Source organism: Protopterus annectens, chromosome 1.part2, assembly GCF_019279795.1.
Source record: "Protopterus annectens isolate FY-2018-M chromosome 1.part2, PAN1.0, whole genome shotgun sequence".
NCBI classification, from domain to species: Eukaryota; Metazoa; Chordata; order Ceratodontiformes; family Protopteridae; genus Protopterus; species Protopterus annectens.
The window spans coordinates 833861839-833886981 of NC_056727.1; the positions used below are offsets into that span (position 1 = coordinate 833861839).

The window sequence follows — 25143 nt, forward strand, 5'->3', positions numbered from 1 at the left end:
CCAGGATTAATGGTGCTAGGGATGCTGTCCCATCAGTTAAGAATGAATGTGAGATAGGACAACTTCACATAAAGAATTTATGTTCTTGCCATAACGTTCCATGTGAGTTGTCCATCTCGCCATTCACTCTTACATCCCTCCCTCCAATCCCCAGCCTGTAGGCTTCTAGGGGATCTGGACATTCTTAGCAATTATTGACGTTGACCTGTTGCAGGTTTCTTATAGTAGAAAAGCTAACCTTTGTACAATTATTAATACACACACAAACAAGATCTGAGTAGGACACTAGAGCATTATGGGATAGGGAATTAGCCTTGAGCTAGTTGAAGACTTTGAGCTTATACAAAACATCCGAGTCAGAGCCGAAGATTGGCTCCGAACCCATCAGTTAACAATGAATGGCGAGATGGACAACTCACATGGAACGTTATGATAAAAACATAACTTATTTTTTTGTTTTCTGTGCCTCAGAACATAGAGAGAATTTTAATTCACTGGATTTTCACAAACAACTGAGGTACTTTCTTGATAGAACCAAAGCCATCAGAAAGTCATTTCCCTTTGCAGAGGGCAAGCTAGGGCTAGCTGTCTATAGACGGTCTGCAGATGGATATAATTTTGCCCCATATTATGTTTCGAGACCAGTGGAAAAGTTATAAAGGAAAGAATCAGGCTGCACCTTTCTTAGGGACACAGCAACTGCTACAACTTTCCATGGGTGGTAGGGAGGTTGGTGTGCAGGATATCTTAAAAGTGGCTACATAGTCCTCAATTCATACTTTTCTTTAAAGCACTATAGGTTGCATGTGGCCTTTTTAGGGAAAGAGCTTGGTTTACCTGTGCCATCCTAAAAGGTGTGATCTCCTCTCCCATGCATTAATCTAACTTTCTCTTCCTTGGTTGGGTACAATTTTGTGACTCTTCCCAAGAGTGATTACTGCAACCGTGAGCCAGGCAAAGAACATAGTACAGGTACATGGGCAGTTTACTGTAGTAAATGATCAAGTGTATTCATTTGCAGTCCTGTTGTACTCCCTTCCTCCTTCTGGTGTAAGATAATTAGGACTAAGATGGATACTCTGCTCCCTTCTTGAGTACTGATTGCTTTGTCCCTTATTCCTCTCTTCTTTTACAGAACATTATGGAAGGCCAGTATTCATTATGTGGCCAGTATTTACCATGTCTTAGACAATGGCTGGTGCCCTGTCAGGTACTAAAAGCTAATATTTACAGATAATTTAATCACAAAATATCATGTTAACTCTGCAAAACATAGGAGTGAAACAAAATGTTGTAATGAGAAAAGCATAGAAAGTACAGTTCTCTAAAATCTTACCGTAACAGTAGAAGTCCTTCTCTTCACTGTTGCAGTATTCATCACCGTAGAAATCTCCTGCCAAGGATAGCCTAATATCCAGCCAGTGTACCAAAACCTTTAGATCTTGAATGTGCCATGTGTCACATGTGTGCTCCACGTTCAGGACGTAAGACATAAAGGTGACGTACAGACACAGTTACCCAGAACTGAATTGCCCCAGTAGAGAACGGTCTCCGTACATACCCCTCAACCTGTAAACATCAAAAATCTGGACAAAGGCCCATGAAAAGTAAGTGCAACTGGGCAAAAATTGGAACACTAATTAACATAAAAATGTGCATGCATAATCATGTAGCCCCACTCACTCTGTTGGGATTGTGGGATGCTAACATGAAGATTGAAGTCACTAAGTAATACATAATAGCAGACATTTGAATTTCAGACTTCATATCTCTAAGAAAATGCACAACAATGTTATTCTAGCAACTGAGTTTATAGGAGCAAATATTTAAAATCTGCCCCTATTTTTGGGCCTTTCTCCCACCATTAATTTTGGCTTTGTCCAGATTTCTTGCTGTGAGAGATTGAGAGATATGATACTATCTGCCCCATCTAATTTCTTGTCATATTTGATGGTTCCTATTAAATTATAGAAATTAGTTCCACTTTAAGCAAAAAAAAAATGTGGCACCGATGTCTGTTTCACTGCACTGGTCAAAGCTGAAATGAAGCAAATGGTTTATGAACATATAGATCATACAAATCAGTAGATTTAAACTCCGGCTGTTGTCGCAAGTTGCTACTATAAGAGAACAGCATGATTCAACATATTGAAAAAATCAGCAGTCACTCTAAGGAATGGTTGAGGTGTTTGGCTGCAGGCAAAAAGGCAGTTTAAATTCAGAAAATATAACACTACTATTTCTCAAAACTCTACACCACATTTTTTTTCTGCTGATCACATGTAAGAAAACAAACCGCTCCTAACAGCCAAAATGCATCTGCTCAGAATTCATTATACCCTGTGATGCATCACTCCCAACATCAACCAAATCCTGGGAACTTGCGCCTCGAAAGCAATGCAACACTGCATGCACTGATTGCAGTCAGCGATGCTTGTGCTAGTGCTACCATGTCTACTACTCATGCCCTTTTAGCAAATAACAGGAAAGAAAACCAAGCATTTATAAGAAAAGAGCAAAAATGGGCATTCTGTGAAAATCTGGACAGTTGACAGAGATGTTACTTCCTATGAAGTTACTGACACGCTTGATATTATTTCATTGTTTGTTAGTCCTGGCTGAAGTTGTATAAATTTGAATTGGATATTCAAGAAAAATAAAGAATTGTTTACCTGTGTCAAAATATCATACAACTTTTCATTGCAGTCTTAATGTTGGGCAACGTAAATGATTCCTGCCATTGACAACAACTTCAAAAAGAATCGGTATAGACAATGAAAATCATGCTGTCAGGGTGTAAAGTAGACCATTAATATAGCTAAGAGTGTATCATCATGCCCTCTGTCCGGAATTCCAAGGACATTGTGCATTTGTCCAAGTAAAGGATGTCTGTTGTATCTACCCGCTGTTTGTGGCACATTTCCCTCTGGGAAGCAGACTCACAACAGACTTTTTTCAGCACTTTGCATCCCTTTTCACACACAGTTCATACAGCAACAACTCCTTTTGCTACTAATTGACAGATACACTGGGGTCCTTTTGTCAGACCACATCAGAACATAAACTCAACACAGTTACAAATTTAAAACAGCACTATCATTAAAACTGTATGGTCACCATACAATCGCAATGACAGCTTTCTTTCTGATATTTAAAACTATATGACCTAGGGAAGCTCCACTGAAGGACAGAACCAGACCTACATCAGTTGAAATAAGCATACTAAGCCAGTCAGTAAATTGTCAAAATCGCACCTGTTTCAGACCTTTTGTAAAGGTGATACTGCATTCTCAACTCACTAACATGTCCCTAAACAACATTAGACTGCAGTAAACATAGCATATCCTTCTTGTGCAGCCCACCCATGACTAATCAACAGCTGGTATGGGTCACTTACTAAACAGCAGTCCCCGAACCAATCCAATTCATAACAGGGCAATACATCCCAATTCCCAGCCATTCACAGTGACACATTACCAATTCGCACTGTGCTTCGGCAACCAATGGAAGGAAGGCTGCCCCTTCACTAATGTCGAGCCCTCAACTGAATTCTGACAGGTTGGCAGGATGCTCACGAAGCTGATGTCATCATGCACGCTCCTGCGCGTGATGACATCAGCAAAAAAAATCACCAAAAAAATTTCAAAAAAAGACCGGGAAATTTAGGAATTAAGGGGACCATTCAGAAATTCGTGGCACCCCATTATTTGGACCTCAAAATCTGTAAATACCGTGGAGTTTGGTACAGTTGAAAGAGGACAAAAGAGGCTATGCACATCCAGAAGTAGAAAATGCAGATGGAAACAGGAGACCTCATCTAGGAGGGAAAGCAAAATGAAGCCCAAAAGAATAAAGGGGGTTGGAGGGAGGTAGCAAATACTACAACGGTGAAGAGAAGGACATGTAATGTTTGTGTAAGATTTCACACAACTGCGCTATGTCCTTCTATATCACTGTTGCAGTATTCCTCACTTACAAATGGCTTTAGTTTTATTCAAGTAGTACCTGAGCTGTTTGTGAAAATCCAAGGTATGTAAAAACCCTCTCACTGTTAGACTGAGGAGAAGGAAAAAAGGGAGGGAGTTGTACAGTTTGAGTCATACAGATCTGATTAACCACTTTGGGTATGAAAGAAGGATTAGTACAAAGGAACACCCTCCCCCTGTGAAAAAAAAAAAACAAAAAAAGGAGGGATGGCCATAAATGCCTGAAACTCTCCCAACGGAAGTAACAGCAAGCAGTGACAGTCTTCCAGGCTTCCTGGGGGGCCTACGATACAGGACACCTTTAAAAAATTGTTTGACCTCAAAGCGAAAAGCCAAAGGAGGGTTCAAGGGTAGACGGGCAGAAATAGCTGACAAATGGGTCTTTACAAGAAGAATAGGTCAAGCCAGACTGGAGCAACTCACACAAATAGAGAACCAAAGGGACTCCCGCTGAGAAAGGGTCCAGGTTATAAGCAAGGCAGCAGATAGAAAATCTCTTCCATTTGGACATATAAGACATTCTGGTTGCAGGTTTTCTTGCCTCCTGTAAAATCCTGGGTAAATCCTCAGAAAAGAAGTGCCTAAAATGGATCAAACTCTGTCATCCGCAGTGTCATTTGAGAAGTGCACATATGAGGATGGATGTGTGACACCATGTCCTGTGTTAGGAGGCCCAACCGGTGAGGTAACTTGTGGTGATTGCCCCTGTCCAGATACATTAAGAGTGGGAACCAGTGCTGTCTTGGCCAAAAAGGAGTCACTAGCAAGATTTTTTTGAAATTCCAGCTGAGTTTTCTGCATGACTCTTGGAAGTAAGGGAAGAGGATGGAAGGCATAGAGGAAACATCCCCTTCCAAGGAAAAGGAAGGGTGTCCCTCTCCTAGGATAGATGGCATGGGCAGTCTGGAACAGAAAAGGGGGAACTGCCTGTTCAAAGGGGAGTCAAAAATATCTACCTGAGGAATACCTGACAGATGGTCTATGTCCAGAAACACACCTCTATGAAGCATCCATTCTTGAACTTGTGTTTTGGACCTGCTCAAAGCATCTGGTGCTAGATTATGCTGTGAAGGAATATGTACTACCTGAAGAATTAAATGATAACTGAGAGCCAGATTCCAGGCCTGAAGAGCCAGCCTGCAGAGAAGGTAAGACTTTGTGCCCCCCTGCTTGTTGAGATAATAATAATAATTTTCTTGGGCGGCGAAAGCCAGGGTACCTTTTTTCGCTAGGCTTGTACAGGCCCTAGGGCCAATAGCCTAGTACCTACCTATGAACCTATAAGATACCACATTACTGTGGTGTTGCCCATGTAAACCTTCAGACGGCCTGGAAAAAACATAGGGTGAAAAGTCTGAAGGGCCAGAATCAGGGCTGTCATCTCTTTGATGTTCATATGGTCTGACTTCTGAAGGGGAGGCCAGGGACCTTGATCTTTCAGATGACCACAAGAAGCCCCCCACCCCATGTCTAAAATGTCGGGAAACAGTTTTTGAGAATGAACCAGAGGCTGAAAAGGCTGGCCTGGATTGAGGGAAAGTTGCTGAATCCACTACTAAAATTGATGCTTCAGATATGGAAGGAGAGGCACCCTGAAATTCATAGGGTGGCAGTGCTGAAGCCAAACTGACCTGAGGTACCACTGAAGATTCCACATATACAGTATAGCAAGAGAGAGCAGTGGAGTAGAAGAGACCATGAATCCCAGGGCTTGAAGAAATTTCTATCTGGAATAGCAGGCAGAGGAAGAAAAGACTGAAAGAAAGCTGTCAAGGACAGAACTTTTGGAGGAGGAAGAGAGGCCTTCATTGGCACTGTCTGAATTCTGCAACCCAGATAACGCATAATCTTGAGAGGGGAGCCAGAACAGACTTTTGGAAGTTGATGGTGAACCCCAAACTTTGAAGGAGAGAGATGATGAACTCCAGATCCTGTGATAGGCAACTGGGAAGGAGGTGCCTGAAGCAACAGGTAGTCTAGATAAAGAAAAATCCAAATGAATTGGAGCCTGCAAAAGGTAATCACAGGAGCTAGGCATTTTGTGAATACTCTTGGGACAGTAGAGAGGCCAAATGGCAAAGCAGAGGACTGAAAATGAGAGGAAGAAGCAAAGAAACATAAAAATTTCCTGAATAGAGGATGAATAGGAATATGAAGGTAAGCATCCTCCTGATCCAAGGACACCAGAAAAGACGGGGTTATTAAATAGTAGCCATCTGGAAAGAAGGACCCTTGAGAAAGGTGTTGAGCAAGAAGAGGTCTAGAATAGGACTCCAAGTGCCCTCCTTTCAAGGAACCAGTAGTAAAATCCTTTTCTTACTGGGGGGGCAGGTTGAATAGCTCCCTGATCCACCAGGAACCCAAGGATCTCTCAGAAATTAGGAAGATGTTCTTTGTGTTTCACTGTTTCAGTCATCACATTTGGGTTATCTGCTTGCAGTAGCCCTCAGTCAGCCTGATTAACAAAGTCTTGGGTCCTGATTCAGTTGCTGTCCCTTCTTCCATGACGTCAGGTCGTCAGGAGTATAAAACATGCAGCCGACGCCATTACATCAGTCTTTCTTGCCGTGCGGTGCCCAAAGCAGAAGCAGTTCACAAGTGCCGGTTGGCCGACTCCTGAAATTTTCATTTTCGGGTTTCAGAACCAAAGACTTCAACTAAAAGCTACGTACCCCGTTGGGGAAACTTTTTCTTGCTCTAAATCGATGTCAGTAAAAGTAAATAATTGTATTACTTGTGGAAAGCAAATACCTCATAAAGATTTTCATTCATACTGTATTCCTTGCCTGGACCCTGACCACGACGTACCTCGCTATCTGTTTTGTGCCTTATTTAAACCACAAACTATCCGTTGCCGGTATATTTTTGCTTCTAAATATTTTGGTGCTCAGTTCAATTATCCTAAAATGTCTTCGGTAAGCCACCCAACTACAGACATTCCGAAAAAACACAAAGATAGACAGAGACAGGCTGCCTAGGTCCGAAGCTGCCGACGACGCTTCTCCTAAGCCAGTCGCCAGCTCGCCGGTACTCAGTGAGGTGCTTTCGCAGCCCCTTATACCCGCTACTTCAGATTCGCAGGCCTCTACTGAGACCCATTCGGAGTCCGGTATGCCGCGAGATGCTTCAACTGTGGAACCTGCGGATGTCTCTACCTTGGATGGGTCCGGAGCTGCTGTGCAGGCACCGGCTTCTGAGGGTGTATTCAGGCCTACTGACTTGTGTATTAAGCCGACACCATCTTCTTCTTCAAGGCCTAAAACTCGAACCATGCCTAGAAAACTGACACCAAGACCACATGGTCAGGCCTCTATGCCTAAAAAACAAATGGTAAGAATGGCTGAAGACCTTATTACTTTAATCAGGGGAAGCAAGCCTCCCCCCCCCCAGGACTGAGTTTGCTTCTGATACTTCTGACCAGGATTCTGAATGTTTTGTTTCCTTTGATGACCAGGATTTACCCTTATCTATCTATGAAGATTCTGATGCTGAGGAACTCTATTCCATCTGCTTCTCCCCCAGAGGATTTCTCTTTTTGTGAAACCTTGCATACTCTCAGGGAGTATTTTTGTTGGGAAAGTCAGGATTTCTCCGATTCTAAAAAGAGGCTTAGGGATTTCTTACTGCTGCCCCAGCACAGGCCTTTAGCCATACCTCCTGTACTAGACATTGTTGATGATGCCTTTTCGGAATCTAGCTTGGCCCTGGACTCTTTACCTCCTGCTCCCAGAAAGCCTGATAGATATTACAGGGTCCCTGACTCTCACAAATTCCTTTTTAAAAATCCTACTGCGGATCCTGAGACCATTTCACAGGGACCCAAGGGCATTAAAGCTACTACTGCCAAAAATCTTACCCCCTCTGATAGAAATTCCAGGGCGCTAGATAGATGGGGTAAGAAGGTATACACTTCTGCAACTTTGGCCATTAGGGCCTTAAACTGCCAGTTTCATATGTTAAAGAATCAGCAGCATATATTATTGGATTGCTTAAACAGAAAATTATTTTGATTCCTGATTGTGCTGAAAATAAGGATTTACAGGATTTGCTGCATTCAGCTGAACAAGTTGGAAAACATACTTTGTAATGTGGTTTTGACTCACTAGAGGCATCTTGCAGGGCTGCTGTAACTGGGTCTGTACTTAGAAGGCATGCTTGGCTTAAAGAGCAGTCCTTGCCAGATCATGTTAAAGCAAAATTACTGGATGCTCCCTTAAACCAGGACTGCCTGTTTGGCAACAAGGCAGAGGTTGTTCTTAAAAAAATGGAGGAAAAAGCTAAATCTATGCAAACTGTTAAAGATTTTTTACAAGTACAACCTCCAAGGTTTAGTAGGCATTGGCCTTCCAAGAATTGGTCTTTTCCCGTGTCTTCCAGACCTTCTCAGTCCAAACCCAGATCCAGCAGAGCTCCCAGGCTTCAGTCCCAGGGTAGGACTAAGCATTGGGGGGGCCTCCACTTCCAAATCTGGGAATAATAAAACTCCCCCCTATGGTAAACTGTCTCAATGACTTCTTTTTAAATCTTCCAAACACTTCTCAGCTGACTGCCCCTTTGGGGGGAAAGATTGCTCTTCATGCAAAGAACTGGGAACTCATTACCCAGGACAAATGGGTTTTAAATATAGTGTCCCAGGGATACCGATTTCACTTCTATGCATTACCAACACCAAGCGGGTGGCCAGCTCTACCCCCAAATCAGTGAGCAGAGGACCAAAAGCAAGTACTTTCCCTCTTAAGCATGGGGGTTGTTCATTTGGTACCAGAGGAGGAAAAGGGACAAGGTTTCTACTCGAGACTTTTCCTGGTACCCAGAAAAGACAATTCATGGTGTCCTATCCTGGACCTGTCTACTCTAAACACCTTTTTGGTGATTCCAAAATTCAAGATGCTGACTCTTCACCAGTTGCTACCTATGCTAGGCAAAGACGCCTGGTTGGCAACACTAGATTTAAAGGAAGCACACCTGCACATCTTAATCAGGGAATCTTGCAGAAGATACCTACACTTCAAAGCAGGCTACGCGCACTATCAGTTCTCTGCACTGCCCCTTGGCTTATCTACTGCGCCCAGGGTATTCACAAAGTGCCTAGCTCCAGTCATTGCATTTTGCAGGCAAAGAAATATTCAAATATACCCATACCTGGACGATTGTCTAATTTAGGCAGAAAGCCAGGATTACAAAGGGTGCTAACTTGTCTGGGGTACACCATAAGTGAAAAGAAATCACACCTGGTACCCTGTCAACAAATTATATTCCTGGGAGTAAGCTTGAATACAACTTCCCAGATGGCTTTCCTCACGCCAGAGAAACAAATTCATTTGACAACCTACTTCAAACAAGTGGCCACAAAGACCCAGCTATCTGCAAGGCAAATACTACAAGCCTTAGGGTTCATGGCCTCCTGCATTCTTCTAATTCCATATGCAAGACTGCATATGAGGAAACTACAATGGTATCTAAAAAGCCTTTGGTGTCAACATTCTCAGGACCTAGAAGCAGTGATTCCTATCATACCTTGCCTACGTCTAGAGTTCCTTTGGTGGGCAGAGGCCTGCCACCAAAACAAGGGACTATCATTCACACTACCCCCTGCTGCCCAAACCCTAACAACAGATGCATCAGACTATGCATGTGGGGGGGGCTCACCTGGCAGGGAAGTGCATTCAGGGCAAATGGAACCCAAGTCAAATGCACCTGCATATCAATCGAAAAGAAATGTTAGCTGTACAGAATGTTCTGACAGCCTTCAAGGACCACATTCTTCCAGGACAATTAATGGTAAAGACGGACAACACCACTGTTATGTGGTACATAAACAAGCAGGGGGTACACATTCTTACCCCCTCTGCAGACTAGCCATGGCATTGTGGAACACAGCCCTAAGCTACCAAGTGCCATCTACAAGCTCAGTTCCTGCCAGGAAAGCTAAATACACTGGCAGATGAACTAAGCAGAAACCTCATGGACCCACACGAGTGGAAACCTGGAACCAAGGATTTTCAACATGTTGACAAACAGATGAGGGAGCCCAGATATAGACCTGTTTGCCTCCCCCCAGAACTATCAATTGGACAAATTTTGCACAAGGACTCCCCACAAACAAGCTTGGAAAGTGAATGCTCTGTCCTTCAGCTGGAAAAACCTATCAGTTTATGCCTTTCCTCCTCTGCCTCTGCTCTCCAAAGTACTACTAAAGATCAAACAAGACAAACCAAGGACGATTTTGATTGCAGCAGACTGGTCACGCCAACACTGGTACCCCCTCTTATGCAGTGTGTCACTGTTGGCCCCATGGCACCTGCCTCAGACTCCTACCCTATTGTCTCAGCAGGAGAATCAGATTCTGCACCCTCAGCTTCAAACAGTGAACCTAGCAGTCTGGCTAATTACCCAATCTCTCCTTTACCATCCCTCAGCGAACCAGTGATGGATATCATTTTAGAGGCAAGAAGGCCTAGTACTAGAAAATCTTGTGCTGAAAAATGGAAAAGATTCTGTGTCTGGAACCAATCTCAAGGGATGATCACAGCAGTGCCTAATTTACCTCAGATTTTACAATACTTAACTGACATGCTTCACAAGGGCCTGTTTTTCTCCTCCATCAAAATTCACGCCTCAGCCATTTCAGCTCATTATAACACAGAACCTCCACTTTTCTCCCATTCACTGCTCAAGCAGTTCCTTAGAGGGGCCAAAAATTTACGACCACCCAGGACAGCTCCAACTCCAGCCTGGGACCTTAACTTTGTATTAGAGAAACTCACTCTTCCTCCTTTCGAGCCAGCTGCTACTGCAGACTTAAAATTCCTTTCTTGGAAAACAGCTTTCCTTTTAGCAATCACTTAGACAAGAAGGGTATCTGAATTACAGGCCCTCATGGCAGTGGAGCCTTTCATCATCTTTCATGCAGACAGGGTGCCCCCTCAGGACCAATCCCACCTTCATGCCCAAGGTGGTATCCAGTGTGGCCCTTAATCAGTCCATTCATTTGCCAATCTTCTTTTCTTATCCACAGAACAAAGGGGAACGGATACTGCACTCTCTTAGATGTGCACAGACAACTTAGATTCTACTTGGACAGGACTAAACCTCAAAGGAAATCTGACCAACTGCTGGTGGCATTTGTTGCAGGGGCAGATGGGAAGGCTATTTCAAAGCAAACCATTTCCAAATGGATAGGCCATTGCATTAATTTCTGCTATAAGCACCATGGAAAACCTATCCCACAGGGGATCAGACCCCACTCAACCAGGGCTACATCTACCTCTACAGCCTTTCTCAGAGGCGCCCCTACCAGGGACATCCTAGAAGTTGCTACTTGGAGTACTTTGAGTTCTGTACATACTTTCACCAAGCATTACCATCTGCCAATTTTCTCTAAATTCAGAACTGGCTTTGCCACTGCATTCTTGCAGGGCCTTATAGCTGGTCTTAATGCTGTCTAAATTCCTCCTCCCATCCTTAGCTTTGGGAATCTACCCAAATGTGATGACTGCAACAGTGAAACATGAAGAACATAGTACAGTTGTGTACGCTTACCATAAATGTAGATGTTCAAGTGTATTTACTGTTGCAGTCTTGGTTACCCTCCCTCCAGCCCCCTTACTTCTTTTGTCTATACCTCTACTCTCCTTTACTATGCTCAAAAGCTTTTTGGTGTATTTTCTTTTTTGTTGGAGGTATAACCTTGTATATTTATAGATTTAATTGCTTCCCATTAGGGGGGCACCTGACATCTGGGGCAAGAAAAACTGATGTAATGGCGTCGGCTGCATGTTTTATACCCCTGACGACCTGACGTCACGGAAGAAGGGACAGCAACAGACACAGGACCCAAGACTTTGTTAATCAGGCCGACTGAGGGCTACTGCAAGCAGATAACCCAAATGTGATGACTGCAATAGTGAATACACTCGAACATCTACATTTATGGTCAGTGTACACAACTGTACTTTGTTCCAGAGGTGGTTGGGGAATTGCTGAAAAAGGAGGGAGCAACATGAAATAAACCTGACGGATAATAAAACCCAAGAATCCGAGGTGATGAGATGCCCATTTGGAAGACAGAGGGAGAGTCGATAAAACAAGGGAACCTGGCAGAGAGGTAATGGGGGAAAGGTGTCAAAGAGAAGCAGGCTTGTCAGATAAGAGGCTTAAGACTGAGGAGCTCACCCACCACTCTTCCTGCCTTTAAGTGGCCTGATGCTGCCTGCGTACAAAAGCAGGCCTTGTAGGATAATCCCTGTGGAGCATAGAGATAGGAAAAAGAAAAGTATGTTTAAGGTCCTGGAAAGCCTTAAGTTTTTCTTGAAAAAACTTAAACATAGCACCAGCAGCAGTCTCAGAAAGACTTTTATTACTCAAAGGTGCATCCAGCAACTTGACCTTAATTTCCTCAGTTAAGGGGTGTAGACAAAGCCAAGAATAACACCTCATAACAGACCCAAAGACAGCAGCTCTGAAAGAGGCATCATCAGCATCATATCTGCACCTGATAGAGTGGCAAGCTACTTAAGTGGTAGAACCCAAAACAGATAAAGCAGAAGACTTAACTTCAGAATCCGGGAGATCAGAAATAACCGGACAAGCCTGGGCAGTCAAAGCCAGGGCATATCTGGTCATATGAATATGATAATTGATGGCCTGAAAGGCCAAAGTAGAAGCAGTGAACCTTCTTACCATCCTCTCCATTGCCCTCCTATCCTTATTTGAAGGCAGAAGCTTGGAAGGGAGCATAACTTTAGAAGGCTTGTAAGGGGAGACTGGCACCACAGCAGGGTCAGCTGAAGGACATTTAAATAAAAAAAAATGACAATCCTCATGAACCTTATAGAACCTGTCAGGCTTCTTTGGAGTGAGAGGTTGAGAATCAGGAGACTTTGCAACAGCTGTAAAGGTGTATAATAAAGTAGCCAATGCAGAAAGCACTGCAGAAGGTTTAGGAGTGTCCACTTGAAGCAACTCGTAGTACCTTTTCTGGATATCAGACATCCGAGAAGAATCCTACATAAAGTGTTTCATCATTCTAGCCATTGTGCCCCCAAAAGACAATTCCTCAAAAAAGACTCTGGACTAATGGACTTCTCTTCATCAGAACCATAAGCCAAAGGCAAAGGCATTTGAGTGGAGTAAGACAAGGACTCTTCATCAGACTCTGAATCCTCATCTGTGGAATCTGGATCCCTAGGCTGTTTTGAAGGAGTTGAAGTGCAAGGGTGAGTAGGCAGAGAAACCCCTAGAGGAGGCTTCGGGGCCAGTAAGGCATTAACTCATTCATTCCAATGGAGCTCAGGAAGTTTGCACTGTAATTTCCAATGGGCGGAGCCTAAGCTTTTTGACAGAATCAAATTATGTCCTCATGTTTCAAACAAATGTTCATATCTCTGTAACCATAGGTGTTACTTAAGGACGTGTAAATGACGAATTCTTCAGAACAGACTGTTTTTATAGTGGTAGCATTCTTTAGATTCTAAGCCTTAAATGGCAGTGGTGGTGAAGCGGTTAGCATTGTCGCATCACAACAAGAGGCTCTCCGGTTCGATTCTCTGCTGGGGCACCTTTTGTGCAGAGTCTGCACATCCTCCCCATGGTTGAGTGAACTTTAAGACATGCAGCTAGGTGCGTGCGTGAGTGAGTGCGCCTTCTTTGAAGGTTGAGCGCTGGGCTGGCAACTCAACACTGTAAAAATCCACTGCCAGTCATAAGCGGACCGGTGATCCGCTGTGGCAACCCCTTACCGGGAAAAGCTGAAAGAAGTTACTAGTAAATGTAGTAACTATTACATTGTAGTAGTTAATTATTTATTTTGAAAACAACTTGCAATATCCCAGCAACCACTCAAGTTACACACATATTGTTGGCAGCATTTTATTCATCTAGCTGAGAACTTTCATATGAGGCTAAGGGGTTCTGTCTGTTTTACTTGTTTTTTGAGATATTTAGAAAAATGTGAAAATTATATCTATATAAATTAATATCATAATAACAGGTAATATCTATTTACCTGCACTAGACAGAGGTCAAATATTAATACAGTTGAGTTTGCCATTGTGTGAGCTTTAAGATGAAATCTTTTAAAACCTTGTACATAGCACTGTTTTGGAATTATTGATGCAAATATGAACAAGCAATATTTGATGCTTAGAGGCGTCAGTAGGAGTTAACTGCAGATGCACCTGGAGGCATCACTCGGATGTAATGATTTAAACAGGCCCAGAGTAAACTCCTGCCATTTCCTTTAAGCATCCTAAGGACATATAGTGGAATGCTTAGTCTTCTGCTTTTTCTTGATAGGGACATCAGCTCTAACAAACACTGGAGGTTCCAAACCCTGACACGATTCAGTAAGAGTATCCAAACCCTCTTCCCTGACCAGAATCTGTGGAATCCCTCCAGGGCCCTCTGAGATGATCAACCACAGTTCCTCCTGGCTGTCCAGAGCAGAAACCTACAAAGCCTCAGATGAAATGCAAAAGGAAAGATCCATGCTGGCCTTTGATGGGTTAAAGCAGAGCAATCCAACGTAGACACCAGAAGGCCTAAAGAGCTATCACCTGCTTCTAGAGAAATGTCTGGTTGATGCTGGACAGCCAGAGAGTCTGCCTGAGATTTCTCGGCTGCCTTCGTACTTGACAGTACCTCAAGGTTGATTGATTCTGCCATGCTACCTGGGGCTAACAGTTTAAGCCTCTGGTTCTCTAGATGGATAACCAGGGAAGACAACTGGCTTCTAAGGGTCTTACAAATGCTACAGGATGTATGGTCGTGGGAAGCACCCAAACAGAAGTGACACTGTTGGTGATGATCCCTATGGGGAATCTGCCTCCCACACTGACACTTTCCCTTCTTGGATGACATAAACTCCAGGTAACCAAAAGAGAACAAGACCAAATAAAAAAAGTCCCCAGTGGGGCACTTATCTGTTAACTAGGTCTTCAGTACAGCCAAAGGGTGTTCAGACCGACAAGACTGGTGTCAAAGAAGTTCTGGGTAACTGCATCCATACATCACTTTTATGTCCTACATCCTGAACAGGGAACATATGTGCAACATTTTGAGCATGCAAAATCTAAAGGCTTTAAACAGACATCAGGCTGTCCTTGGCAGGAGATCCCTATAGTGAAGAAGACTGCAACAGTTATATAGAAGGATATCATGTATTTCACAGTAGAGTGCAATGGAAAACCATAACATGAGTTGGAGAAAATGTTAAGAAATGCTCATTAGTCTCATTATTTGTTACATAGATTAGTATGAGATAAATGAGACCTGGGACAAATCTAAAATGATATTTGAGAGAGATTAGGGAGTAAGTAGAGACAGGGGAGAAATTGAGCGATGTCTTAGTGTGAGAGCTGGTGTTTGTATAGTTATAGAAGGAAGAACGATGGGAAGAAAAGGAAATTATAAGAAGAGTGCAGGATAGGGTGTCTTAATGTAGCTTAAGTGAGTAGGGAAGAAAGAGAAAAATGTAGAGGAAAAGTCTGCAGCGATGAAGTGAACAAGGTAAGGTGGTGATGAAAAAAACAAAAAGAGTGGAATAGGAGGTTAGAAAGGTTTTGAGGTGTAACTTAGGTTGAAGGGGGTGTGGTGTGAAGTATGGTCAAGTTCAGCCAGGATTGGCACACGAGCAGGTCCCTGATTTTGTAAAGTGTTCTTTTGGGGAGCATTTAAAGGTAGGTTAGAAGTAGTTCTAGTGATTAGATGTAGAGAGTTCCATTTTTTGCTACTGAGTACAAGTATAGGCTTTGTCCAGGAGATTTATTTAGTTTATTTATGGTAGGAAATAGTTTGTCTTCTGATCTGAGAGTTCTTTCAGGGAAATTTATGTTGATTAAAGGGGTAAGAGATGGGGATGCTAGTGGTCTGTGTATGATTTTATGTATTGTTATAAGTTGAATATAGGAGAGGTGGGGGGTGAGTTGCAGCCAGCTAAGGGTATGCAGAGCTTTACAGTGATGCTGAATTTTTTTATTATGTTTACATATTTTTTTTTTTTTTACTTTCGGGGAAAGCAGAAAGGAAAGGGAGATGTTTTTGTGTTAATAGTAGCTACTTCCCTTTTGCATCTGTGTTTCGTTTATAATGTTTGAAAAGCAGATTGTTAAAATTAGTTTATTTTATGCAGACTTTTTTTTTTAATTTGAAGTGGACATCCTTACTCTGGCTAGTGTTTTGCTTTGTTGTTTTGTCACCCCTGCCTCACCACTCATTGGTTTAACACCTGTTCTCCAGTTCAAGTTGTCAGTACCACAGTATAATAGGTTATATGACCTAAGGCGTAGCAAGTCTCATCATGCCATCTTTCTCACATAGCAAAAGCATCCCTTAACTAGATAGAGTAAAGGTTACTTTCATAGTTTCATAGATTAGTACTAGGCTAACTGCCCTTGTGGGCCATTATAGGCCTAGCCAATTACCCCATGTGAGAATCAAACCCTGCACCTTGTAACTGCAAGGTAAACACCTTAACCATTATGCCATCCTCCCACCCATGTTATAGCCTGTCTCATTTGGTCTTTTAAATCTAGTCATTTAAGGATGTTAGCTAACCATATGTTGTTGCATATGTTAAATGTTCTATAAAATATTGATTTTTTTTCCCTCTGTAATCACAGCTTCTTCCAGCTACTCTGCAGAGTGCCATAGAAGAAGATTTAGAGTTCCGTACTGGTCTTCCTTTAGATTACCTTGAGTATATGGGAGTACAGAATTCAGAAAGTGTAAGTACCATTTGCATGATGATTAAAAAATTTTCTTCATATTGCTAATTGTACCTAGATGGCAGAATTACTGTGCGATAACTGTTGTAGGCTACACGCTAAAGTGTGATACCCTTTTCTGATCGTTTGTAGTCGTTTAAAGCTGTTTTAAGTGTTTTTTTTTTTTTTACTGTTTTTGCCTTATCTTTTCAAAAAAAAAAAAAAAAAAATTCCTTGTTTCCCGCCTTTCTAAGCTAGTATAGTCCAATTTTTAGGCTAGTGCTGAATTCAGGGCTGTGTTACAAATTTCTGAGTTGCCCATACCTTACTTGGATAGAAGGAAGTTTCTCTGTTCACCTGTGAGAGAGGGGAGCTTTGAGCAGCCTATCTGTCCCTGGATGAATGGTTCCAGCCCAGAAGTTAGTAGTTTATTGGCCATTTTGGCCTAATTTCTGTCTCTTTCATTTCCATTTCCCTGCTATAAAACCGCATTTGCACAGTTTGTGCCAATTAGCTAGGATTAAATTATTCCCGGCTCCACTAAGTCTCCTTTTCAGTTTTCCCTTGAAGCTAGTCTAACTCTCAACCTAAGCACTCAAAAAGCATCCTACAGCCCAGCACTTGCTCAGAGCTAATAGCAAGCACTAATATACCCTGACACTTGATTGAACAGCAGGGCAAGGCTCTTTATTTACCCCTCACCAACCAAGCAACTAAGCAGCTCATCCTACTATTCAGGCATGACCAAAGGGCAATTTCAGGCGTACTCTCCAGTCCAGCTGGTGAATCTGGGTATGCTGAGGCAATGTTACAACTGCCTCATGTACACAGACAACCCTCTCCTTCTACCACAAAACACTAACATATGCAAGAGATGCAACTATACAGCCAGACTGGAGGCTAAGCTGTCTCCACCCAAGACTGGAACAGACAGTCAAGAGGAGACGGTTAACACTTGCACTACACCTCCAGCCACATATAGACCTACTAAACCAGTACTGGCAAAAAATACACATAAATACACAAAATCATACTTGGAGGCTCTAAAGAAAAACCTGCAAAAGCATCAGAGACCTCCAGAGCAGACACCCAAACAACCTGCACCTCCCGTCACAAACCAGACAACACATAAAACACAAAATCAGTGTGCCGTACAGTCACAGCCCTTAAGGCGGAATAACATACCTAACACACTAGTAATAGGTGACTCTATAGTCAGGCACACTGACGTCCCACTTACTAGGCTGGACAAGCAAAAGGTTACTGTTAGCTGCCTGTCGGGAGCCAGAGTCCGCCACATAACACAAGCACTCAGGTCACTCCAGAACAAGTACAAACATGACTCTGTCATTGTTCATGTTGGTGTGAATGACCTGAGACGTACCTCCCTGGACTACATGAAAAGAGACATGGAAGAGCTCTCTGATCATGTAGCCCAGGCTGGTATGACCCTGACCCTGAGTAGCATCCTGCCCTCACCAAGAATGATACCCAAGTATAAAGAAAAAATTATCAATTTCAACAATTGGCTAAGCTTCTGGTGTCATTCAAACGGGATCCAGTGTCTGTCAACCTGGGACAACATGCTCGACAAGCCGCATTGCTTTTGCAAGAGACTGCTTGCACCTGTCACCTCTAGGCTTTCGAATACTGGCCAAGGCTCTTGCTGCCCACATAGTGCCTTTTTTAGACAAGGCTCAAAAGTCAAACCCACCTCCGTTGTTGTTTGTCTTTCGGCTTTTCCCGGTTAGGGGTCGCCACAGCAGAACTCCGGTCCACTAATGATTGGCAGTAGATTTTTACAGTGCCGAGTTGCCAGCTCGACACCCAACCTTCAACGAAGGCACGCCCATTCACGCATGTCTTTCGGAACGCCAATCAACCGCGGGGAGGACATGCAGACTCCACACACAAGGCACTCCCCGCACTCCAGCCGAGAATCGAATGGGAGAACCTTTTACTGTGAGGCAACAATGCTACCGCTACACCACTGCGGGTGCTTCATACACAGCACAATTAAGAAAAAACTGAGGCTACTCAACACCAGGAGTTTAAATCTCAAAATGCACGTGCTCAAAGCACTCCTCAGTATGGAGAACGTCGACATCTGTGCAGCAACTAAAACCTGGTTCAAGGCTCCAGAGAGCACCCCAGTACTAACTGGCTACAACTCGTACCGCACATTTCGGCCACAGAACATGGACCGAAACACAAAAGGAGGGGGTGTATCCATATTCATCAAGGATACCTCCCCCTCCAGGTTAGTGGCACAGCATGATAACTCTGAGATCGTCCATGTGCAGCTAACATTGGGCAAATCTGTAATGCAAATTGTGGCCTGCTATAGGTCATCCTCCATGACCCAGGACCACCACTCCACCTTTCTGGAGACACTGGAAAACATGAAGGTCCTATCGAACACCCTGATATTGGGCGATTTCAATTACCCTACTACTGACTGGGAAAACTACTCAAGTACAAACTCCCAGGCCCAGCGCTTCCTGGAATTCATTAACTCAAATGCCCTGGATCAGCTAGTAAACTCCCCTACCAGAGGTGAAAACATATTGGACCTGGTCATCACCAACAGGGACGACAGGTGATCCATACCGGAGGTCAACCCGTCAATGGTTAGATCAGACCATAAACTAATCACTCTGGATGTCCAGACCCCACCACCACCACCACCAACTAAGGAAGTCACAGTAAAAAACTTTTGTAAAGCAAACTTCACCTTACTTAAGACAGAGGCGGTAAGTTTCACAACCCTCACGCTAAAGGATAATGCTGGCCAAGATGCAGAAACCTTTACAGATGCCCTCTGTGAGCACCTACAAGGATGCATGGATCGTGCCATCCCTAGCAAAACCAAGACTCACTCCTCTAAGCGAAGGAAACCAGTCTGGTGGACCCCTGCCATAAACAGACTATACAATAGAAGGAGGAAACTAGTTCAGAAAAAAAGCAAATCCCAAGAAGGAAAGACATCCCTGATCAGTATCAGTAAGAAACTAAGGTCCCTCATAAAATCATCCAAGGCTAACTTCGATAGAAAAATAGCCAAGGATTCATAAGATAACCACAAAGCCTTCTTTAGCTATGTTAAGAATCTAAGTGACAACTCGCAGATATGCACTGAACTAGTGCAAAATAGCACAAAATATACTGAACCTACTGATATTGCCAATATCCTGGCAGATAGATTCAGTGCAAACTTCACTCCCCTCTCACCCCCAAAATGGCGCACAACAGTACCGGAAAAGTGTAGTGTCCCAGAAGTCACAGACGCACAGGTGAAAATAGCCCTTTCAAAAGCCAAAAATACAGCGTCAGTGGGGCCAGATGGTGTCCCTGACTGCGTCTTGAACGGACTAACCCCCCACCTAAACACGCTGTTCAACCTCAGCCTCTCCACAGGCTGCGTGCCCATAGAATGGTGCACAGCAACGGTTATTCCACTGCACAATGGAGGGGCCACAGCTGACCCTGGTAACTATCGCCCCATAAGCCTGACTAGCCTGGTCTGCAAGGCTATAGAGCGCATCATCATGGAACTCATTAACAAAGACATTGGGAACCTCCAAACACTTGACCAGACCCAGTTTGGCTTTAAGGGTAGATCATGCCTACTAAACCTGGTTGACGACTTTGAGACAGTCACCAAGGCCATAGACTAGGGAAAGGTTGTTCACACAGCCTACCTTGACCTCGCCAAGGCTTTCGACACCATTCCCCACTCTGGTATTACAGAAAAACTCACCAGCCTGAACATAAACCCCTATGTCACGAGATGGGTTGCCAACTGGCTTGCAGACAAAACTCACACGGTAAGAGTAGCGGGCTCCAGGTCTGACTCTAAACCAGTCACAAGTGTTGTCCCGCAAGGCTCGGTCCTGGGACCCCTACTGTTTGGCATATACTTATCAGAAGTACAGGCAAACACAGGAGGACTATGGCTAACCAAGTTCGCTGATGACTGCAAACTGGGAGCCGTAACTGACTCTCTGGCTGACATGGACATCCTCCAAAAGGACCTTACTGAGACGGACACCTGGTGTCAAAGTCATGGCCTCAAGCTAAATGCTAAAAAATGCATAGTTATCCCATTTGGGAAAAACAAAACGCCCACAAATTACCACATACGTGGCAGCCCCCTTAATACAGAAGAGGTAATAAGAGATCTGGGGACCCAAGTAGATAGGTAATCTCTCCTTTGCAATCATATTGCCAAAGTAGTTAGGAAATCCATGTGGCCCATCTAATTACTAAAGGGTTCACATCTAGAAATAGAGGTTATAGTGCCCCTCTACTCGTCACTCATCAGACCCATCATAGAATACAATGCCCCATTTGGGATGTACCTCACAAGACACTTCTAACAGCTGGAGAGACCACAAAAGTACCTCACCAAGAGGATTACTGACCTCAAACATATGTTCTATGTAGCCCGACGGAAAAAACTCTGGCTGTACTCGGTGGCATATCGCTTACTCAGAGGTGATCTCTGCCTGACTTACAAAGCCATTTCCAACACAGAATTGATGGACATGCTCCATCTAAAGAAATCCAAGTCACTGCGAGCCACATGCTTTAGTGAGCTATACCTCGCCACAACAATAAATGGAACTTGCTGGAGGGATAGATTCCTGTCACAGAGACTCCCCATGCTCTGGAACAAAATTCCAAACTACATTAGGCAGAGCCCCTCACTAACACTCTTCAAGAGAAACCTTGACAAGTGGATGGGTGACAGAAAATACATCCCTGGAATCTCTTCATTGGCACTGCTTGACAGAGGATCCGTTAATTAATCAATGGGGCGATGAAAGCCGACACACTCTGGCTAGGCTGATAAATGCCCTCAGGTAGATAGCCTAGTACCTACCTATGAACCTCTTTTGTTACCCTTTTTAGGGCATTTTTTGTTTATAAGTTTAGACATCTTTGAAAAAGCAAACATGATATTTACTATTCTGCCCATATGGCACATACACACATGTATAATTATAATGTCTTGATTCTGGTATTAGATGATGTACGGATGAGGTTGGATTTAGAAGAGCAACTACTGCAGATGTTTGTAATGGACAATCATGCTGCTTTTAAATACCCATCTCCTCCTCAAAGAGAGTTATCTTGGTTGAGGAGGGTTATGCCAATCATTAACTTGTACTAGTCCCCTATCCTCTGTATGTTTTCTTCAGTCTAGTTATAATGGTAGATTATTACTGATAGAGTGAGGTCCTCTGCAGTGACTTGTGCTGCTTCTACTACCTACTCTTCAGTTATCAAGCTCTTATTCCTGGAGCATTTATGCCACTTTTTTCCTGTTCATACCATCCTTGCAGTAGGGAGAAAATGGCATGGATCCCCAGATTTTGAGTCTCCCTATTTAGTGGTTTTCCAAGTCTTTACATCCAGTAGTGACACCTAATGATGACAATCTTCTGGCTGTAGGTTTTTTCAGTAGTAGTTTATTCTTCAGCTGCCATCTTATCTGTGTGGGTCACAAGAAGAGAGTCTATACACAGACCCAGGAGAAGGGAGCACACATGCTTGCTTCCATAATCCTTGAGAAGTTAGAGATGAAGCAGTAGGTGAGTGGAAATAATCTGTTTGCATGCCCTGTGTTTGAATTTGATTATGGCACGCATGAAAAATTCCTGGTGTGATGAGGAGGTGAAAAGTGATTGAAGGGGCATTAGTAATTCAGTATGTACAAAATTTACTGACTAAGATAATTTATTTGGCGTACTGTATTAATGTCTGGCCAGTACTAAAATAAATTGTCCTGAGAGTCAGTTTATGCATTATTGGTGCATAAAGTCTATTAGTGAGGGTTGTGTATTGTGTAAAAGTTTCAGTAGAAATGGCTACAAGAAAGATTTAATTTCGGGTCACCATCAGGGGATGTTCTATTTACAGAGGAGTGAGTTAATGGGGAGTACTGGGGACAGAAGTTTAAAGTGCTTTATTTATTGACATTTGATTACCAGGAAAGTCAGACTAGGTAGAAGCTCATTTTCACGAGATGCCCAGGGAGAGAAGCTCCATATTATTACAAAAAAAACTTTTAAGAACAATCATTTTACAGTCTTCTAAAATAAAACAAAAACATCTGCAGTCTAAATAATTATAAAAAAATTAGACAATATAAAAACAGTGGTTTGGAATCGATGCAAGGTGTATGGCAATCATGTAATATTTAGAAACTTTAGACAGTGTGTAGAGAAATAAAAAGTAGTTCAGTCTAATACAAATAGGAATTGCATTATGAAGTGAGGGTAAAACGGGTTTATTGTATATTTAGAGAGAAAGTCGGGGAAGAGAATGAGATAGCAGTAAGGAAGTAAGTGAAGAAGAGAGAGTAAGGTAAGGAATGAAAAGGTACTTGCTCACATTTAGGGATGTAGGTTTATCCTGGTTTTGAGCAAGAACAGAGACAGATTTTTGCTAGGAAATCTTGCAGAGTAGTTTTGAAAGACAGGAGGGGAAGGGTATAGACCTAATGGATACAGGTAAGGAGTTCTAGGCCTTAGCAAATTTGTACAAGTGCAGACAATACCCAGCTGATTTGCTAGGTTTGTAGCTGACAGGGAATTTTGGTCACTGGATCATAATGAATGAATGGGAGCATAGTTGTGTAGGATGTTTTTAGGGTTGGACAAGCAGATAGATGCTGGATAATTTTTATGTGGTAAGAAGTTGTGTATATGTTAGTTTGATGTGGCAGTTCTAATCATTTTAGGCTTTTCAGTGTTATACAGTGATGGTTTCTGAAAGGAGTATGTGCTGCAAATATAGCAACTTTGTTATAGCACTGTTCAAGTTTTAATTTTTATGAAGCCTGAAGGTTAGTAAGGATGGGAGTAGAAGAGTGGGGAGGAGATAAGTAATGTAGTTTTGGTTATTTCTCTGAGAAAATGTTTGCTCTGTAAAAGTTTTTGATTAGTTTTTCTTTAACAGTTTTGTATATACAGGTCAAATGTCAGATGATCATTGACTATCATCCCTGATAGTTTGCTATGAGAAGTGACTTCAGTAGTTGTATTATCAAGAGAGAGAACTTAAAATGTTGTTTTATGAGAGAGGGATTTGGAGAAAAAAGTAGTACTTTGGTCTTTTTTGGGTTGAACATGAGTTGTGAAGCCATGTTTTAATGGCTGTTAAAGCTTCCTGAGTATTGTTTGGGAGGTGCATCATGTTGTCAAATGTGCAGATGAGAGTAGACTCATCTGTATATTGTATTAGGGTGGCCTGTTGTGTGAAAGTATAGAGGATGTTGATTAAAATGTTAAAGAGGAGGGGACCAAGGATAGAGCCTTGTGGTACACCGATGGTGAATAGGAGATAAGGAGAGAGCTTGAAGTGCCGTTTTTCTGACTGATGCCTATTGGTCTGGTAGCTTTTGAACCCCAGAAGAGTGGGCTGAGAGAAACCTAGAAGTTTGCTGTGACTAACTGTGTTGGCTTTAGACAAGTCTAGAAATAAGGAGAAGAGAGTAGCTTGCCATTATGCCTAGTTTTATTGACAGTATCTATATAGGTTAGAAGGGCAATACTAGTACTATGGGAAGAGTGGAAGCTGTGTTGTATAGGGGATAGGACTTTTTCCTACAAGAGATAGTCTAGCAATTGTTTTTGAATATATTTTTCACGTATTTTGGTGAGGGGAGATAAGATTGCTATAGGTCTAAAGTTATTAATGTCTGCTGAATTTCCTCCTTTGTGCAGAGGGATTAATGTGTGACTTTTTACAGAGAAGGTGACCTATTTATACGGATTAAGACAGGATAGGCAATGCTATGGGCTGTTTCTAGGTACTCACTTGAAAGGTTATCAGCTGAAGAATAGCACAGATTAAGTTTGAGTAGTTTTATATATGATGTGGGCACTGGTTTGAAGGTGAAAGTAGATGTGGTGATAGGTGTCTGTTGGGCAGGGTTGGGATTAGATGTTGAGGAATTCTTGGTTAGAGATGCTATACTGCCTATAAAATAAAAGTTGAACTGTATTGCAGTTTCAATTGGTGAGTTATTAGTACAGGGGTTTGGGTTTAATTTTTAGCCGGGATGTAAGATTGCTTTAATGGATGTCCAGAATTTTTTAGGGTTGTGTTTAGTATTATTCTGAAAGCTGTTATAGTATATTGTTTCAGTACGATTGCAAAGCATTCTGAAGTTTATAAGATATTGAGGTGTTTTATATTTTTGACATTCTTTCTATGCTTTTTCTCTATCCTGCATTAGCATCTACTCTTTTTGGATAGCCAAATTTCATTATTTGTTTTCATTCTCTTCCTTCTAGTAGGTGCAAAGCTGTTTAGGATATTTAGAAAAGTTGTATGGAATTCAATTATAGCATCGTCTAAGAGGAGGATTTTCAGGAATTTCCAGTTAATAGATGATAGTGTAGTAATGAACATTTCTGGGTTAAACTTGGAAAAGTTGTGTG

At 42.6% G+C, this 25143-nt stretch overlaps 1 protein-coding gene across 3 annotated transcripts in view; it reads left to right on the forward strand.

The window, feature by feature from the left end:
* Positions 1–25143, forward strand: part of RIOX1 (ribosomal oxygenase 1) — a 1390763-nt gene that overhangs the window by 1149654 nt on the left and 215966 nt on the right. For all 3 annotated transcript variants that reach the window (XM_044059130.1, XM_044059139.1, XM_044059122.1), the window contains exon 10: positions 16607–16711. In XM_044059130.1, the coding sequence (XP_043915065.1) occupies positions 16607–16711 (105 nt within the window). The remainder of the gene's footprint in view (positions 1–16606; positions 16712–25143) is intronic.